The following is a 20,608-nucleotide window of genomic DNA, read 5'->3' as shown; positions in this document are numbered from 1 at the left end:
TGTGACTGCCAAACCGATTATTGGACTCGAAATTTAAAACTAATTTCGAGTCAAATAATTGGTTTGGCACTCACAATCGGTTGTCATAATCTTAAACGAACAGAGCTTAAGTATTATGTCATGTCGACTGAGCATTCAACCACATCACACTGAGTCAATTAGCATTTACTCTGGCCGCATTTTTATCTCAATATCAAATTGTAAAGTACAGGTTTTGGACTAAATAATCAAAGCTTTATAGCATGACGACTGAACAAGGCTTTTAAGAGCAAAAAAAAAAAAAAGATAAAGATAAAGAATGAAAGATGGGAGATTTTACTAAGTCCAATATTTTTCACTAACTACTGTGGGCCCACTTCATAGGATGATCCAATATTATTTTCAAAATACAGCCTTTTTTACCTTGTGACCAATCAAAATGAACGGTTTGGATCATCCTCCTCTGAAGTAGGGCCCCACAGTACTTCATATGAAAAGGACTCTACTTCACGCGCACTCACCACAAACAAAATATACAATTTCTCCCCATGACAGCTTACTGATAACACCACATTGGATGGGTGTGGGGCCCACCGACTACTACTCAACAGAGGCGTGGGTTAGTCAGTGAGCGATGAAGAAGGAGATGTGGCCGATGACGTCATCAACCAACGATGCTGACGACACGTGTCCGTGACTCTCTCTACACGGGATCCGGAATCCGATTCCAACCCAGGTTTGGAATCCCACACAGTTAAAAATCCAAAAATCCACGTCTTTATTTATCCGGAAAACGGTTTTAAGATTTTGAGAATCAGAACGGTTGTATATAGAAAGGAAAGAATTTTGCTTTCTTCAAAATACAAATCCCAAATCCCAAATCCCAAATCCTTGTATGGAATCAAAACCAAAAGAGGGAAAAAACTAGGGTTTTTAATTTTGGTGTGGTTTTATGGGAAATCAAATGAGAGATGTTGCAATGTGGGTGGGGGAATGAGAAGAGGAGGATGGATGAGATGGGGTCGAGGAGTAACGGGAAGAATGGTATTGGTGGTGGTGGTCACGTGCTGTTGCAGAGGGGTCACGTGAGGGTTTGGTTATTGAGATTGACTACTAGTGTTCTTCTCTGGACAGGTCTGATGCAATTGACCTCCGTCTCCGAGTTATGGGGCCCACATTTGCCTAAGGGATGGCCACCCTGTTTTGATCGCCGGGCTGCTGCCGATCCGAATGCTACTAGCTTCTCCGTTCGCGAGCTCGGCTTAGCTCGCTCGCCGCCTGTGCTTCTTCCACTCAGTATGTTATCTTTTACCCAATTTCTCGGTTTTATGTTTTGATTTATGCTTGTTTGTTTGATTGAATTGGTTAAGGATTTTTGTTAGAAAAAAACTATAAATGGTGATTTTGATGGAGATTTTTTTTTGTGATGTTTGTATGTAAATTTGACAATTCTGATGGGAGCATTTTAGGATTTGGGGTATGAGGAGTAATGGGTTTTGTTTGATTTTGTGTTTTTCGTTTATTTTTGTTCGTTTGATCGAATTGGGAATGGGTTTTATTAGAAAAGGTAGAAATGGCATGAGTATGGTGATTTGATGGAGATTTTACTGACCCCATATGTGTAAATTTGACAATTCTGTTTTTTTGGTTTAGGTTAAACATGGGTGCTTGTTATGGATTCTTCTTTGTTAAAGATGGGTTTTGTTTGATTTTGTGTTTTTCCTTTATCTTTGTTCGTTTGATCGAATTGGGAATGGTTTTATTAGAAGAGCTAGAAATGGGATGCACATAGGGATTTTGATGGAGATTTTTGTGACCCCATATGTGCAAATTTGACAATTCTGTTTTGTTTGGTTTAGGTTAAATATGGGTGCCTGTTATGGATTCTTCTTTGTTAAACATGGGTTTTGTTTGATTTTGTGTTTTTCCTTTATCTTTGTTCGTTTGATCGAATTGGGAATGGGTTTTATTAGAAGAGCTAGAAATGGGATGCGCATAGGGATTTTGATGGAGATTTTTGTGACCCCATATGTGCAAATTTGACAATTCTGTTTTGTTTGGTTTAGGTTAAAGATGGGTGCCTGTTATGGATTCTTCTTCTATTTAAAAAAAAAAAAAAAAAAAATCTTTCTGATTGGAGTATGAGGAGTACTGGTGATTTTTTGCTTGGTTTTGTGTTTTTAGTTTATGTTTGTTTGTTTGATCGAATTAGGAACAGATTTTATTAGAAGAGGTGAAATGGCATGAGCATAGGGAATTTGATGGAGATTTTTGTGACCCCATATGTGCAAATTTGACAATTCTGTTTTGTTTGATTTAGGCGAAAGATGGGAGCATGTTAGGGTTTTATTTTTCTAGGGCCTTGATACCGCTGTTGCAAACGAACTATTTTAGAAATTAGATTATGGTTGGGAAACTGAGGCTGCAGGAGTGTCATAATTTCACTTTTCATTAGGGCTCTGTTTCTTTAGATGTAAAATGGGCTGAAAACAAATTTTATGCCCATTTTTAAAGTGTAAGATTGGGCTTAAAATTAGTTTTACAACCGTTTTACGTCCAAAGAAACTGAACCTAGTGGACCTTTTCCTTTCTTTTGTTCCCATCTTTGCTTTACGGAAGGAGAGAGATTATTGGGGTGTAAAGGGATGGTTTTCTTATTGGTTGTTCTTGTTGTCTGTAGCGAGTGTTGAATGAATACTGGAAATGTTGAAGGGGTTGATCATGGCAAAATTTGCGGGTGTGACTGTGAATAAAGATTTAGATTCTTTTGAGTTCATTGGTTATTTTTAAGGGAAAGAGTGTTGCCTCATTGATTTTTTTTTTTTTTTAAAGATAACTCTAAAATGGAATTACTAAGACTAAATATTCAGACAGTGGTCCTGTCCACAGCTTACTGCCAAAAGGGTAGAGGAAACAGAGTCAGATGAGAACAATCAATAAGGATTGAGTAAAATTTGTACAGTGTAAATAAAGGATGGCAAGAATGTGCTATATATACTAATTAATTGAAGGGCCCTTGTTTCTTTTGGATTCTTCGTCTGGACTCTGGCCTTCTCTTAGTCGAAGTAGATTTTCTGTCTCATTATATATGTTAGTTGAATGGATCTGACACTATGGAGATTGAGCAGGCATATAGATTCATGGTTTGTATGCTCCTCTTGAGATGTCTCTCACCATGTCCATAATGCTCATCATTCCGTGCATTCGTGGAACGGTACCTCTTTTCCCTCTACTCATTTGATTCTCACGATCTCCTTCCAATTGGTCATTGGGCTGCCTACCTTTTGCTTGGTTGGTCCGTAGTAGACTGATCATGTTGAGTTTGTGCGTCCACGATATGAATCACAGCTTGTTTTTCTTCTCTTTTCTTAATAATAATGGATCACTGTCTGTTCTCAAAGAAAATCAACAAAATATCTGCATTGGTTGACTTACCTACTTGACTAATTCAGCATCAGCCCAACTCCCTGTTTTTACATTATCCTTTCATCATTACCGTGACCACGTTCAGGCAGCATGTTCAATCTGGCAAGTTTCCAAAGAATCGGAACTTGCTCTGCTCCTAAATTGGTGCAGGGAAGCTAAAGAGAATGCAATAGGCGATCTTTGCTCCACACCAAGGTTTAGTCAAAAGCAATAGAAAGGGAGAAGTATGGAGTATGGATAAATAAGGCAGTATTACACAGGAAATCCAAGCTTCAGAGCTCAAAACAAAAATCCACTAAAATAGTCTTCCACCAAAAACAACTTAAATACGTTTTAAATTTCAACAATATTCGTCATAAATTGAAACAACTACTCACCTAATTTCGTAGGAAACGAAGGCATCTATGGCTGAACTTGGCACCTTTCACTAGATAAGTGGCTCAAAGCTAAACCTTCGACGACGACTCCAAAGAAATAGTCTATAATGTTCAAGATTCATTGAGATAATGTGTAAAGAAGGAGATTGTGGATGCGTGACCTAGGGGAAGAAGGTGTTGGGGGAACTAGGTAGACTAGGAAAGTAATCAAGCTTTTTTTTTTTTTGAAATGGCAGGATAATTTCATTAAGAAAGGAGCGGACCGAGATGGACCGCTACCAAAATTACAAGAAACAAAACAACCAATTACAACAATTACATATACAAGACAACTCTCAAGGAGGAAGAAAGTCTGAAAGTAATCAAGCTTATGAGAATGGCATTATTATTATTATTATGTTGAGAAAAATAACACTTCATTATGGAAGAGAAAACAGAAAGAGATTACACAAGGGGCAGATTATGCTCCTCGGCAAGTTGATCTCTACTAGCATTGCATTAACTAAAATTAAAATCTCCACACATCCAAACTATGTCCTTGTTTGTGATTGCATATGACATACACCTTCAGGGTTGAAGGTGGATACATGTAGACCTCGTATTTTAAATCATGTAGGAATGATTCTGTGAAGGTATATCTTGTTATATGGAGTAAAGGATGTTTGCATACCTAATTGGGATTTCCTCATTAAGATGGTGTGAAATTTCTTTATTTTTTAGCAATGCAAGTCTCTAATATATGGACGCACTTCATACTCTAGATTTGAACTTTCTGGTTTCAAATAAGATGGAAGTTGAAATTTGAAGTAGAATCTAATGGTGGCTAGATGGGACATGTTAAAAGTAGAAGCCAGGTCGACGAAGTCACTAATCAAATCAAGGAAATAAGACTCATTGTCTGACACAAAGATCCCATAAACCTGACTGGCCGACACCATGAAACCACAACTGAAACCCAATGAAGAAAATTGAAGGTGACTGCAATGCCCTTAATCACATTAGTCACGCTGCTGTCCTCCTATGTGATCCGACCGTTGGATCATTACTTTATTATATTTGCACTTGGTTATTTTTGTTTATTGGACCTATTTAGCATTATTTGATTATCCTAGATGTGGGGAATGTCCACATCACCTAGGGCCCACCCTTACACACACCACGTTTGCCTTTTTTCCCTTTTTGTAGTTGGTTTTCCTATTATGCCCTTATATGACTAATTGCTCTTCTTTGCGATTAAGGGCATTGCATCTTTTCAACTGCAATAAAGTGAGCTAGGAAACGGGCCCACCAAGAAAGAATATAAAAGAGGGTAATTGGGGAGAAAGCCGTAATTTTTTGAAGAAAATACAAGCCAAAGTGTCAGCTCCCCTCTCCCAAACGGCGCCTAGGGCGTCATTCCTCTCCCTTCTCCTCTCACAAAACGTGAGTTGTTCTCCCTTCTTCTCCTCATCTTCTCTTCTTTCTTTCTTTCGTCTTCTCTTTCTCTTTCTTTCCCTCATTTCTTTCCTTCCCTCTTCCTCCTCTCTTTCTTCTTCTTCTTCTTCTTCTTCTTCTTCTTCTTCTTCTTCTTCTCTTCTCTTCTCTCTCTCTCTCTCTCTCTCTCTCTCTCTCTCTCTCTCTCTCTCTCTCTCTCTCTCTCACCCAACTCTTTCTCCTTCACCTTCTCGCCCCCTCTATTCTTCTCTCACTCTCTCTCTCTCTTGCATTCTCGCCCCCTTTATTTCACTCTAGATCTCCTCTTTCACTCTTTGATCCCCCCCTTTTCCCTCTTATATCTATATCTTTCCTTAACCTCTCATATTTTCCCCTTGGATCCATCCCCTTATGAGTTATTTTGGGCCGACGCTGCTGCGCGGACGTCGGATCGTGCCCAGGAGCTTCTCCCCCACTCTCTTGGACCCTTGCTAGCACGGATTCGAGACGAAAGGACTGCTGCGTTTCTCTAGTGAGATTTTTCCATTATTTTCAGCCATTTCTTGAACCTTTTGCCCTTTTGAAACCCATAGAAACCTTCCCAATAAATTGCCTTAGCCTATTTTAGAGACTTTGTCACTTTCTAGTGTAGTTGTGGGCCTTAGACATTTATTTTCTTTCGTGGACAGCAACCAAACAGCGTTTTTTTTCCATCATATTTGAACACTTGATTCTCATATTTTGTGTTATTTAAGCTTATCTGTGCAATAACTGTTAGGTGTAGAAGCATTTTTCCTTAATGGTTTATCTTTTAGAGCCGACTTGGCTGAAATTTACCTTTAAATGTTTGTTTACTTGTTCAAGGGTTATGGTATGGTTATATGGATGTGAAGACTTGGTTCCGTTTACCTCCTAAGGTTCCTGGTAGTATTCGTGAGCCTTCGGGTTTGCACCGGTGACTTACCTGTCAATGCAACTAAGTGAATGAAGAAGTAGATTCCAGTCAAGATACTCTGTGTATATAGCTGAATTGGAACTTTGAAAATGATGGGATTGATATGTACATTTCATTATCAAATGTGGTAGCCTGTTGGCATGACAGCCAAGGCTTATTTATGAAATGGAAAGGCTGTTTGGTTCTAGAAATAAATCAGCTGCTTATAACAGCCTGTGTTACAAACCATTGGACTAAGATATGGATGATAGTGTAGATGAATTCTAGCATTTGATTGTGTATGATAATGTTCATTTGATCATTCTCCAGGCCAACTTTGGTCATATTCTGAAAGGAATTTTTTTTAATCTTTAGAATTAATTTTTTTCCTCACTGCCATAAAGTTGCACCGCTGAATCTTGATAGGAACTTCGAGCCTGTTAATTTAATTGTGCTAACAATTCAATTTTGCCATAATTTGAAACTTCAGTTACTATCTTCTGAGAACCACCAAATCCATCTTGTACAGGGGTTTATAAAAATAATGGTTATCTCAGAGTATCTTGCAATGGGGGCCTCAACCAAATGCGAGCTGCGGTTTGTAAATACTACTTCTGATTGATTTTTATATTTTTTCTTAAAATTCAACCTTCATATATGAATTTCCAGAATGCAATCTTCTGGATTCTATGAAGGTTCTGAGTTTTATTGGAATTCTAATCTCTTTTCCTTTTTATTGATTTATGGATCTTTGCAGATCTGTGACATGGTGACCGTTGCCCGCTATCTGAATTTGACACTGTTGATTCCAGAACTTGATAAAACATCTTTCTGGGCCGATCCTAGGTATCAACTTATTACAGGCAGTGTGCAACTTGAAGGTGTCCTTTTATCTTTGAAATGCAACCTTATTTTAAATTGACAAATTTTGTGCAGTGATTTCGGGGACATATTTAATGTTAAACACTTCATCAATTCACTGAGAGACGAAGTGCGGATCATCAAATCACTGCCAAAAAAGTTGAATCGGAAAAGTCGGAGTACCTCATTTTCAGTGCCTCCCGTAAGCTGGTCAAATGAAAAATATTATCTGAAACAGGTCAGAATAAGAGAGGGTTTGTTCTCTTTCCACATTATACATTATCATAGCCTTCTCTAAACTTACGTATATTTATTCTGGTCTTCTCCAAACTTGCCTGTATTTATACGAGTCTTTCTTCTCCAAACATGCATTCCTAATTGAATGTTTTTATTGTAGATCTTACCACTCTTTCGCAAGCACAAAGTGATCAGCTTTAACAAAACAGATGCTCGCTTGGCTAATAGCGGCCTTCCTATTGAACTCCAAAAGCTACGTTGCCGGGTTAATTATCAAGCACTAAAATTTACTCCACAGATTGAGGCCATAGGAAACAAGATCATTTCAATTCTTCGAAGAAGTGGATTTTTTGTTGTCCTCCATCTGCGATATGAGATGGATATGCTAGCGTTTTCTGGTTGTACACATGGATGTTCTGGGGAAGAGACTGAGGAGCTCACAAGGATGAGGTTGCAGCTTACCGGATTCTTTGTGCATGCTTTATTTCTTTTAAGCTTTCTATTTAACCAGTTGCTGATTTTATTTTCCAATACACATTGTTGATTTAGATACGCGTATCCGTGGTGGAAAGAGAAGGAGATTGTGTCCGAGAAGAAACGGCTCGATGGCTTATGCCCTCTAACGCCTGAGGAAATTGCTTTGGTGCTGCAAGCCTTGGGCTTTGCGAGGGACACCAAAATATACATTGCCTCTGGGGAAATCTATGGTGGTGAAAGAAGGTTGGCTGCTTTGCGGGCTGCATACCCTAATATAGTAAGTCTTATTCCATTTAATCACAGACAACTGTTACTTTAGACAATAAATCGAGCTGTCAAAAGACTCAAAACAAGGTGACCCTAGAAACCTAACATGTTGATGCGTTGCTACTATAGTATCATGAAGTGTCGAAAAATGCATTTTATTAAAAATATTGCATCTTTTTTACCAGAGTTATTTTTCCAATATTCTTTGTACAAAAATAGTTATAGCCTAAAAAAAGGGCGGCCCAGTGCACGAGGCTCCCGCCTAAGCAGTTTAAAATTTGTTTTATTGAACTTTTTTTCGTCTTTCCGATTATATAACGCACGGAGACCTATTTATCTTATAGAAAAAACACAAGTCCTTTTCCTTTTGGATACCATCTTTTTTAACTCTGCCATCTTCAACCCTCCTTTTCTCTTCCGTTTGGATGCACCCAAAAGTTGGAAAATAAAAGTAAAATTATAAATTCCCCATTTCCTAACATCATTTGATTGCCATTTACTATTCGCATCGCAGTCCTTGTCGGCTAAAATTTTCATATGCAAGCCTATTTGTACTGTTTGACTTTCGTCTCAAATCAAGAGAAAAGGGAAAGTAAATAAATGGGAATCCATATACCTTTCTTTCTACTTCTATATTAGATGCATCCAAACGGACCTTTACGTCTTTTCTATATATTCCCTTTCCATTTCACAGGTAAAAACAGTTTTTTTTTTTTTTCAAATTTTTATATGTAACCACCATGTTACTCCATTTTCTTGGACCAAAAGTAGTAATAAAAATCCTCTTGATTTTCCTGTTAAAATGCCTATACAGTATACACTTGATTCTGCCTTTCTGGACTATTATATTATAATGTTAAATGTTACCGTCTTAAAAATATCCGCTAACATAGGTGTAAAGATGTATAAAGTTTGAGATATGTATAAATAGTAAAAAACTATACATTTGAAAAATGGAATGCCATTGGCACATAGCTCTTATTCCATAATAATCTTAATTAAGTTTTTCTAAACCATTATATAATTTTGCTTTTCATCTTCTCATTCTCAGGTAAGGAAGGAGATGCTCCTTAGTCCAGATGAGTTGAGGCCTTTCCAGAATCACTCCACTCAGATGGCAGCATTGGACTATCTGGTCTCTGTTGCAAGTGATGTTTTCATCCCCAGTTATGATGGCAATATGGCAAAAGTTGTTGAGGGACACCGCAGGTTTGTTTCCTATTCTGAAATCCACCACCTATGGTTATTTTCTTGGATGAAAATTTCACTCCAAGAGCAAGGCATGCTCATAGTTTCACAATATGGAAATAAAGCAACTGTGTTAGAAAAAAATAATGCATTGCGAAAATGAGAAATGAGACGCATCTTATTGCTCAAAAGTCAACTTTTATGATACTTGATGATGTATTATAAAAGGGAATTGATATATCCGCCCCTTCTGACTACTTGGGACACCCAGCAGCAGTGTACGTGGCAATCAGAACCATTGAATCTTTCTGACGTGAAGTACATCAGCCTCTCTGCAGTCACTGATACACTGCTGCTGGGTGTCCCAAGTAATCAAAAGGGGCGGATATATCACTTCCCATTATCAAAATTGCTTTTTTCATAATCCCAGCCATTTTTAAGTTTAGTTTCTGTTTGAAAGGAAAGAAAACCATAAAAAGTTAAAGGGGGATGATATTTTCACTCCTCCTGCATTACGCATGCGCCCCCATTATAACGTGATTTGACATGAACAGTGGGCAACTTTAACGCTTTTTGACGTCAAATCATGTTGTAAGGGGGGCACATGCGTACTGCAGGTGGGGGTGAAAATATCATCGCCCAAAGTTAAATGGTCAACTAATTAAAAATCAATGTGTTTTCATCCTCCTTTTAGCCTCTTTTTTTTTCTAGAAACTGTTTTTGGACCTTTTCTTCAGTCTCTCATTTTTTTATTCAACTAGGGGCACGCCTACAAGAATTTCTTTCCACCCTCTCAACATGAATAAATTCTAGAAAAATGATATTGAGACCGAGAGTATGACCGGTGGGAGAGTGCAACAATGAGAATGTGCCTCGTGTGCAAAAAAAAAAATCCTTTTTGCAGATTTTCCTATTCCTAAGGGCTGGGCTTACTTCACTTTGATGTTGTGGCAAAAACCCATTTTTTCCGTTCCCTTTTCGGTCGTACTCTCGGTCTCCCTAGCATTACTATAAATTCTACCCAAGATGTGACCCTAACTGTAGAATCTTTTACTGCTTGTGCTTAGGAATCCCTTCCTGATTCTACCCCCAACTACTGGTAATCATTATTTTCAAGAACACCTTTAACTCAATTTCGCACAAATTTTATGACCTTTTAATTTTCAAAGTTTCAATGTTTAATCAAGTATAAACACATAATTCAACTTTCCATATTATTACTTGTAGAGACACTTCAGATCATGTCCGCATGGATTGAACTGCTATTGACTGATGATTCTCTTATTTTCATTAGGTACTTGGGCTTCCGAAAATCCATTATGTTAGATAGAAGAGAGTTAGTAGAGCTACTGGATCTCCACCTAAATAACACATTGTCATGGGATGAGTTTTCATATGCCGTTAGACATGTTCATGAACATCGGATGGGTGAACATACAAGGAGGAAAGTCATACCGGATCGACCAAAGGAAGAGGACTATTTCTATGCCAATCCCGAGGAGTGCCTTGGCCCATTGAATCCCCAATCTAGAGTGTCTGAGTTCTGAACTTTGAATCTGTTGATCTGTTTCAAAGCCAAATCCAATTTTGGAGGCTGGAGCTGGGTAGCCCATTTTGTAGAGAGAGTTCTGGGTCTTTTCAGCTGTGGTGCTGGGGCTGTTTTTGAGATTGGAGGCCGCACCAATAGATCGATGGAGAAATGGAAGGAATAAACAGGGAGAAGAAAGCGAGGTTCTAAGCAGGGTCTTGATCACTGGACAAGTAATGGCAGTTGAAGGCTACTGGAAGCTGACAAGGAATCCAGATTATAATTTTTAACCCGCTATGTTCGAGTGCCCTTATCATGATAGTTTTGTTATAAATCGGTTCTTTTAGTAATCTAATTGCAAGGGTTCTACCATCCGCGGAGTTTCTTTTGGGTCCTCCAGTTGGGATGTTTTTTAGGTAATTTCCTGAGGCATAAATCATAGATAAATCTCCAAATTGGAATTGGATGCAGATTTGTAGCAATTCAGGTAAAATTTTTTTTTTTTTTGAAATGGTTCAACTCAACTCAACAAAGCCTTTGTCCCAAGCTAGTTGGGGTCGGCTAAATGAATCTTTTAGAAAAAAAATTCATGAAGAAAGTAAAAGGGATCTACTCGGTTCTAATCCTGGTTCTAGTTGGGCTCTTCTACGTGGATCATTAACCATTTTTTTGAAATGGTTAATCTTTATTAATGAAGCAAAACCACGACTGAGACAGTTACACGGAGACTGTCATGAGAACACAGAAACAATACAAAGGATGAGGAGTTGGATGAGGGGGATAGAGCGGCAGAAGCCCTAGTCGATGAGGGAGAAAAATCAAAAGTTCAAGAGATGCTCTGGGTACCCCTTCAGGAAATAGACGATCTGCATCTCCATTAGCTGACCTCCTAACGCGGATGAGGTGAACCCGGTGCCCCTCTACCTGGTCCAAGATCTCATCAATACACTATGAGAATATATATGTGGATGAGGTGAACCCGGTGCCCCTCTACCCGGTCCAAGATCTCATCAATACACTATGAGGATATATATGTAGCCTAAGCCCTCCGGATTGCAACCCACATGTTAGATTGCAAATCTGCAACCCCACTAGAAGTATTTTTATCATTTAGGCAGTGCTTGTTTTGTATTTTGAGTTTATAACTGATTGTTGGCAAAAATACACCTGATAGTGGGATGTAGAAACGATTTGAGTCCAAAAGTGATTCAACACTTCAAATCAAACGCCTCATTTTACCAAGAAACAGTTTTGGACTCAAAATCCATAGGCCTTGTTTGTTTTGGATTTGAGAATAGATTTTCACAGTATGGAGATAGTTCATTAATAGACCGAGGGATAGTGAGTCGACTCATTCACATGTAGATAGTGAATGTTTGGAATCCATATTATACAAGAGGACATTGCTCTTGCTAATTCTAATTGATGGGTGACATTAAATAAAGGGAAATGTTATTGGCACTACCATATTTTGATCATTGCACTCCTCACTTTATTAAAAAGTATGGTACGGCCCGCACCATAGGATGATCCAAACCGTCCATTAGATGGGCCACAGCCTAAATGGGTTGTCCCAAAAATCATTTCCATAGGTTGTCCTAACCCTCTGATCTATAAAGAGACTGAACATTAGAGGTGTCATACCAATATAGAGAGTGCAGAAAGAGAGAAAAACATCATTTTCAAGATTTTTCAACCTAAAGTCTCTTGTTTAGTAGAATTTGGTTTGGAAGTAAGAAGGAGAGGAGATGAATGTCTCGTAAATATTTTGAGGACTCTCAAGTTGAATGCAAATTGGCAACCAAACAAGGAATCGGCTCTACTTTTCTTTTAAAATTCCAACGGATGCATGCTTACTGTCAGGCTCTGTTCACTTGCATTCCCTGGAAAGCAAATCCCTGGAAAACAGCTTATTTTTTCCCTGACAAGACCATGAAAAGACAGAATTCTGGTGTTCACTTGCTTTCAAGGGAAAATAGAATTACACATGTGGAATATTTGCAGAAAAGCAAAAAATGATATGGAAAAGCCCATTTTCCCACCTTCTAGGGATTTTATTTCCGACAAAAAACATACGGATTTCGTTTCCCTGGAAAACTAGTGCAAAAAGAAGGGCAAGCAGTTTCCCTGAAAACCTTTTCCAACGCAAGTGAACAATCTAGGGAAACTTTTTCCTGCACAGATTTCCTGGATTTCTTTTCCTAATGCCACCTCAGATTCCCGGGAAACATTTTCTTTTCCTTTCCCGGGAAAACAAGTGAATAGAGCCTCAGTGAATTTCCCTGACATAAATTTCCCGGCTGACTTTTGCGTGAGAGAACAGCCACCTCAGACGAATTGAATGAATAAGACAAAGGGATATTTTTTTCTTCTCCGTGTAGGATAATGTATTGTGGGCAGACTTTAAAACATTTTGACGTCAAATCACGTTGACAGTGGGGCGCATAATCTAGTGGGGCGCATAATCTTACATGGGGGCGAAAAATTCATCCCTAGCAAAACCCTTTTTTTCAATTGAAGATCTGACTAGGAACCGTCACTACTATTAACGTGGTGGAATATCTGTCATCAAAAGTTCTTCCACCAACACACAGAGAGAGAGGGAGAGAGAGGGAGACGTGGCCCACTTTGGCCACATGTACGGTGCCGAGTCAGTTAGAAAACGAGCTCTTAACAAGGAGGTACTCCCAGTTACCATCAAAATAACAAAACAGCTACGTTAAAGTTTCCTATCAAATCTTTAGTTTCGTTGCGTCATTTATACAAACAATTTGTGAGCATGGTGGTACACATTGTCCATCCACGCCCAACCCATTTCAGTTACAAGGTACGCTCTCTTCATGCCACTTCACTCCATGCCTAAGCCATAAGCTTGGGCAATAGATTTTTTGTGTACCCATATGGTGGAAGATTGGAAAATGTTGGTTCACTGATACTTGCTTCCTTTTTATGCTTAAAATAGGTAATAGATCTGTTGTGGTCGAAAACAGTTTATGCAATGTGGCAGTTCAAGAGGAGCAAACCTGATCGGGATCTGATCAGGAGTAGGGGGGAATGTTTATCTGGTCATCTAGAAGGAAAGGTTTTTGTGCCCAGATGAATCCTGCACAAGATAGCACCCGGTCATAAGGCCAACCCGGGGTATAGTCCCCGGGCGGACCCTTCGACACTCAAGTCAGTATTGGGCACCATTCGCATACCAAAAATAGTAATGAACGATAATTTCTCGGGTTTTGGACCCTTACCTTTGAGCCTTGGATGGCTATTTATAGTAGGTGGTCATGGCTGATTTACCTATTTACCCTTTGGATAGGTGTCGTCCTGTGGTTGGGCAGAGAGTGTATGTTTTCTTTTTCTTCTAGGATTAGGTTCTTAATTATCCTCTTGTAGCGGAGGTAATTTGGGTACACCCCCCCAGATGACACGTGCCGCTTCCTGATTGGATGATTGATTCTGGGTCCCATCAGATGCCCCTAGTTCCTTAGGCCGTACTTATGGCCTGGGGAAGTTTGAGTGTTGGCTCTGCTCATCATTTAAATCGACTTGGATGTTCCAGATCGTCTTGGTGAAGTTGGATTTCGATCCGACTTGATGAAGCGACACTGATCTTAGCTGGATCAACTGTCTTAAGTTTTGTGATATAACGTCATTGAAGCGTTTTCTTGAGGTTGATATCATATGGTCAAAAATCTTTTAGGATGTACGCCCCATATGGCGGTCGGGTGGTGGCTCCAATATTGGGATCGGCCAAAGCTTGATATGAGATTTTTATGGGGTGCGGGTCCCAAATTGGGATTGGCCAAAGCTAATCCGGGATTTTTATGAGACTCAGGTCCCATATTGGGATCGGCCGAAGCTTGATCTGAGATTTTTATGGGGCGCAAGTCTCATATTGGGATTGGTTAGAGCTAATCCGAGACTTTCGTGGAGCACAGGTCTCATATTGGGATCAGTCAAAGCTGATCCGAGATTTTTGTGGGATACGGGTCTCATATTGGGATCGGCCAAAGTTGGATCCGAGATTTTCACGAGGCGTGGGCCCCATATTAGGATAGGCTAGAGCTGATCCGAGACTTTCGTGGGGCACATGTCTCATATTGGGATCGGCCAAAGCTGGATCCGAGATTTTCACGAGGCGTGAGCCCCATATTGGGATCGACCAAAGCTGATCCAAGATTTTTATGAGATACGGATCCCATATTGAGATCGACCAAAGCTAATCCGTGATTTTCATGAGATTCGGGTCCCACACTAGGATCGGCCAGAGCTGATCCAAGTTTTTCGTGGGGCGCAGGTCTCATATTGGGATCGGTAGTGGCCGATCAAAGATTCTGCGTCTCGTATCAGGATCGGATTTTGAAGATCCCAAAATCTCTCCTTTTATGGTATGTGTGGAAGTCAAGTTAGGATCGGCTGTGTATGGGTCCATCTTGCTTTTTTGGCACGCATGGAGGCCATGCTAAGATCAGCTGTTTATAGCCCCATCTTATCTTTATCTTTATGGCATGTATGCCATATTGGGATTAGGTGAACACGGTTCCATATCTCATTTCACAGGGTATTGGGCTATATTGGAGTCGGATCTGGGCAGCCCCAAAACTTCATACCCCTTGTTTTTTAAGGGGTTGCTCCTGATTAGTTTTGGATCTGAGCGGTTCAGATTTTGAAGTTTGTTGCGCCTGATTCGGACCGCCTCGGGGCGAGCCTAGTTCGGGTCCCTTTGCGCTATAATCGGATCGTCTTGGGGCGATCCTAAGCTCCGGGAAGGTGCGTCTTCGAATCGTGCGTACATGCTTCATTAGGATCGGATTCATTCCCATGACTCGCATCTTTCCATCATCATTATGTATTGGTTGATGATGGTTCGTTGAGACCGTATCCGTTGTCGCATGTACAAGGTGTGGGAGTTTGAAGAAGCCCACAATGTGTTCGAAGAAATGCCCGAGCACAACTCTTTTAGCTCTACATCCCATTCTTTGAGACCGAGTCTATTGTTTTGCGCGTGAGGCGTGGGAGATTGGAGAAGCCCACAATGTGTTCGACAAAATGCCCAACTACGGTTTTTTACCTCCAAATGATGTCTTCGGGTGCATTTCTCAAAATTGGGTGCGGCTCCTCGTAAATTGTACCGGCCATTAATGGCTTTTGGCGTGCCGGGACACATGGCATTGCGGTATTTGAGAATGCGAAGAGTTGCCAGTCTTTGGTCATCTTTAAAAGGAAATGGTTTCTTCTTCCATCCTCATTTCTAACTTCTTTTTCTTTGCTCCCCGTTTTGCTCTTTCTCCTCTGGTCTCATCAGTTGTGTTGGTCTTTTGTTGAGTTTGGGGATTTCACTCTTCTGATCGGTAATTTCTTCTTCGCTGTTTGTCCCTTCATTTTTCAACTTTTTCTTTCATGTCCGGTAGTGGTAGTAGTCCTAGTACTCTAGTCGAGTCCGGATCTAGTTCGTCTTCGGGAGAAACTTCTTCCTCCGATAGCGATTTGCAAGGGGGTGGACTAGGAGTTATGCGCAGGGAAGGAGAAGATGGTGGGAGGGAGGGCCTGCTACCTTCGACTTAGAGGGAACGATTCCTTCTCACGAGGAAAAAGGCAGCATGTCGGTGTGCCTCGGATGAAACTTCGGCCAAAGTTGGGTTTAGGGTTTTGCGGCAGGAGGGGAGGGGGGTGGCGGAGAAGATGGAGGCTGATAGAGAACCCTACGCGGATCAGAAAACCCTAAGGCTCTGATACCATGTTAACCGAGAGTTTAGAGAGAGATGAATGAATGAGTTAGGGTAATCTTCCCCTGACTCATATCTTTACACTAAAACATAAAAGAATGTACAAAGTCCTAAATGCCCTTAGGCAAGTTACATATTCCAACAGATACAATTACACAATTATCAGGAAATTGTATATTAGCAATGAGGTGTTTGAGCATTGCTTATATACCATTTACATACTTTTGCATATTTAGTTTTTTAGATGCTTTTTGAGTTTTTTCTATATACGATGCTTTTATGAACCAAAATTTGTAGAGTAGTATATTATTCAATATCCCTATATATCTCTCTATATGAATGGATTTCTCGAGGTCCCCCTGAAACCTCACGTATCTGACATTGAGTTATTTGTCCATGTCTAAGTTATGGAGGTTGGCGTGCTCAAGTAACCACGTCAAATGGTTGCGTTGATGGCGTGTCGTGTCTTCTTCTTCTTCTTTTTCTTTTTCTTTTAATGGTGACAATTTATTAAAGAAGATGGCATGTCATGTCCACCATCATGTTATGATCTGATATTCTTCTGAGACTAATTATTCTGTCTCGACTCTCAAGTTATTTAGTTTACTATGTAATTTGTTATGGTTCTTCTTTTGACACGTGTATTCAACAAATAAATGGCAGTTTGTTGTATCAATAATCCAACCTATGCAGTCCTCTTAGCAGGTCTTAATTAATCAAGAATCCAAAGTGCAGATTTCTTCTATCTACATAAAATTCCAGCTTCCGTTACAGTAATCTCTTGGGATTTCTTTTAGTTCTTATAGAGATTTTCCGAGGCACATATCTGTGGATCATATAGCTTTCTCACTATTAAAAGCCATAGCCATTGTGACATTGGCGCAATGGTAAGGTTACTCCATTGTGACCTGGTGGTCACAGGTTCGGTCACGGAAACAGCCTCTCTGCAAAGCAGGGGTAAGGCTGCGTACATCTAGCCCTCCCCAGACCCCGCAATGGCGGGAGCCTCGTGCATTGGGCCGCCCTTTTTAGACATTGTCTTTAATCTAGGCGTCCCCTTTTTCCTATATCAGTTGCTAAACATTGCTTGTCATATTTGGTTCAATTTTCCCTAATCCAACATGATGCTTTCAATCATTACATGGGGCAGCTATTTGTAGGGTTCCTTACAACTTGGAGGGATCTTCTGTACCTTTAGTGAAGCCACATCATCCACCAAGGATTGGGTGCATTGAAAGTTGGCATCATGGTATAAGTCAATTATATAAGTAAAGGAATTATACATCCAACAACACATGGGTTTGAGAATTTTCTTCACTTGAGTTTGTGGTCATTATACAATTTCTTTGAACTCAATGGTCTAGTAACATCTTGTTCATAAGTTCAGTAGCTTTCCTCCAGTGCCATGGAAACTAAAAAGATGAACTTATATGCAACTATCATGTGTATTTTTAAAGTTAAGCAAGTTTGCATCCAGATTAAAGGATGGCACCGATGAGCACAACGGGTTCTTGGGGTCCTGTTTGATCCAACGTTTAAAAACTCATCTAGTCAACCATTGACTCAGCTGAGTCAACTAACTTTTGATCTTATTAGTCTAATAAAGAAATCAGATTGGTCAATTGAAAAGTCACTGGACTCGGCTGTGTCAGGAATTGATTTGGCAGTGAACTCGTCCAGTCCATGTCGAAATCCAAGCTTTCAAACATTCTTTTTGAAAGATAACAGTTTTATTGTAAACAGAACAGCTACAGACAAAAGGGAAAAAGCATTCCTAGAAGTGTATACAGCCGAAAAAAAACCCCAAAACCCATACACTGACCCCTTAGGATTCCAAGCTCCTATCCTCCTGCTATGATCATCACCATCTCTTCAAACTCCAAACCTTCCTTGGCCAATTGTCTGCTTGTTCGTTTGCCAATCTCCTCATATGATGGAACTCCGGGTGGAGCTGCAAACAAAGGTCTCTTATCTTTGAGATCATGTTCACTAATTTCCAAGGCCGATTGCTTTGCTACTAGCCCAAGCAAGAGCATTTGAAGAATCTCTTTCCGCAATCAAAAGATTACTCAATGATTTGACGTACCACCTAAGGCCCCGAAGAAGAGCCCTGCAAGCTTTCTAACATTATTTATAGCCTTCTTTTAATGCCGTGATGAATTGAAAGAGGAATTCCACACAAACAAAGATTTATGAATTTTCTCCACCTTGGTTTTGGATCTGATTAATGGTGGGTACAAATGAGCCCAAAAAACTACTGGATTCTGGTGATCAGTTCAGTAGCTTTCTTGAAAAGTTAAGGTGATTGTTAATATGAATAGGAAGTTTGCGTATAATAATTACACGATTTGAGAGTTTCCTTCCCTTGAGTTTATGGTCACGTTAAAGGAATGTAGAAAGAGATCAAAGGTTTCCTCAGCTCTTATTTGGAAGTTCAGTAGCTTTCTTCAAGATTCATGGTTACTTGAACAAGGAATTTTCCTCATGGATTTGAGAATTTTCTGGACCTTGGGTTTGCGATCAGGTTAAAGGAGGGCCCCCATGAGCTTAATAGGGATGGCTCGCAAGGGTCCCTATTCCCTATTGACGAGCGCCTAAGAGCTGGTTTGACAAGTTCAGTAGCTTTGTCTAATGTCTTGGAAGTATCATGACAACTTTAAAGACGAATTTTACATGAAGCAATCACATGAATTTTATAATTTTCACCTCAACCCTGTGGTCACATGGATGGAGAGTAAGGAGGGTTCACTGAGTTTAATCAGTTCGGTGTCATAAATATCACCAATACTTCCGAAATTGCTCACAAATATAGAGATTTTTAATAAAGAAAAAAAAGCAGAAAAAATTTACTAGTTTTAAAAAAAAATTCAAAATCACTGAAATGTCACTAAAAACCTAGAGAAAACTTTAAAAAAATGTTTAGAAATTACCCAAAATTCTCAAGAACGAGATTTGTGTCTATGAATCGGCTCATAGTGTCTGGTTTGATAAGTTCAGAAGCTTTCTTGAAAAGCTATGATGACTTGAAGAAGAATTCTACAGATAAGAATTACTTAGATTTGAGAATTTCCTTCACCATGAGTTTAAATGGTCAGGTTAAAGAAGAGTTCCTATGATCGCATCAGGTCTTGACTTTTCCCTTTTATGGGAGTTCTGTAGCTTTCGTTTTCCTTTTTTCTTGTTGTTTCATATATAGTAAGTTGTGTAGCTTTCTTGAAATTCATTGTGACTTGAAAAAAGAAGGTTATACATGCAACAATCATGTGAATTGATTATGGAAATAAAATTATGTGAAAAATGAAGATTTTCTTCTAGTTTGGTCATATTCTTGAAAAGTTATGGCAACTTGAAATAGAAATTCTACCAGCAACAACCATGTGAATTTAGAATTTCTTGACACCTTCAATTGGATATGTTCAGATTGTTCCTAATTTTATATTTGTTTCTCCCTACAGATAATGTAATTTTACTTCTATATAAAAGATTATGTAAACTTTACTAAACAGTGTGGAGGTTAATTCTCTCAATGTTGATTTAGTATCACATCAAGGTTCAAAAAATCGAAACCCAACCATGACAGGATGATTTGTTGCGTGCTATGTTACATGGATTCTTGTAAATGGGCAATGTACCCATGTCGGACAGGTGTTGGATTCGAACACTTTAGGATTTACTGCGACACTTCTATATTTTCATTATCTTTTTTTTTTTCTAAATATTACTATAACAAATTTACGATTATCACATGTTTTATCCATTTTAATAGTAAATTTTGGTTGTTTTCCATTAAAAAATAGTAAATTTTGGCTACCGATATTGGCATTACCATGTTTGATATTGGTACTAATCCATCTTGTATTTTCTATTTTAATGGGCTTCTGAGAGATTTTTCGGAATTGTAATAATTTTTGACAGCTAGTTAAATAATAAAAGACAAGGTAAGCTAGTGCAAATATCAAAACATGGTAGTCTGAATATTAGTATCCTAAATTTTTTATATGAAAATAATACATCATGTTTACTTAACCTGCTAAAATTTTCTATATATTACATATTATGACCATATTATCATGTAAAAGATAATAGTTAAATTAATTAAAATATCTTGGTGAGCTAGCACCCTCGGCCATGTTTTGGATCTGATTAATGGAGGGTACAGATGAACCCAACAAGCTCCTGGGATCTGGCGATCAGTTCA

At 39.2% G+C, this 20,608-nt stretch overlaps 1 protein-coding gene and 1 long non-coding RNA gene across 2 annotated transcripts; both read left to right on the top strand.

Moving 5' to 3' along the window:
• The first annotated feature begins 717 nt into the window (after positions 1 to 717).
• LOC143863833 (rhamnogalacturonan I rhamnosyltransferase 4-like) lies at positions 718 to 11,157 on the top strand. Its single transcript, XM_077374613.1, has 8 exons — positions 718 to 1,275; positions 6,659 to 6,726; positions 6,887 to 6,975; positions 7,066 to 7,228; positions 7,388 to 7,677; positions 7,777 to 7,981; positions 9,023 to 9,180; positions 10,454 to 11,157. The coding sequence occupies exons 1-8, from the start codon at positions 951 to 953 to the stop codon at positions 10,704 to 10,706; spliced, it is 1,551 nt and encodes a 516-aa protein (XP_077230728.1). The 5' UTR covers positions 718 to 950; the 3' UTR covers positions 10,707 to 11,157.
• A 1,994-nt stretch (positions 11,158 to 13,151) lies between these two features.
• On the top strand, positions 13,152 to 16,786 carry LOC143863926 (uncharacterized). The gene is made up of 2 exons (XR_013241041.1): positions 13,152 to 13,514; positions 13,650 to 16,786. It is a non-coding gene; the product is annotated as an uncharacterized LOC143863926 (long non-coding RNA).
• Positions 16,787 to 20,608: the final 3,822 nt, after the last annotated feature.

This window comes from Tasmannia lanceolata, unplaced genomic scaffold (genome assembly GCF_043159265.1).
Source record: "Tasmannia lanceolata isolate RefF3 unplaced genomic scaffold, GAP_Taslan_0.1 ptg000044l, whole genome shotgun sequence".
Classification (NCBI taxonomy): domain Eukaryota; kingdom Viridiplantae; phylum Streptophyta; class Magnoliopsida; order Canellales; family Winteraceae; genus Tasmannia; species Tasmannia lanceolata.
The sequence above is the reverse complement of the archived record's forward strand: the minus strand, read 5'-3'. Positions and strand labels throughout refer to the sequence as shown.

Coding starts and splice junctions, on each gene's coding strand:
- LOC143863833 (XM_077374613.1), top strand. CDS start 951: ATGTTGCAATGTGGGTGGGGGAATGAGAAGAGGAGGATGGATGAGATG. Junction 7,982..9,022: donor GGGCTGCATACCCTAATATA/GTAAGTCTTATT, acceptor TCTCATTCTCAG/GTAAGGAAGGAGATGCTCCT. Junction 9,181..10,453: donor GTTGTTGAGGGACACCGCAG/GTTTGTTTCCTA, acceptor TATTTTCATTAG/GTACTTGGGCTTCCGAAAAT.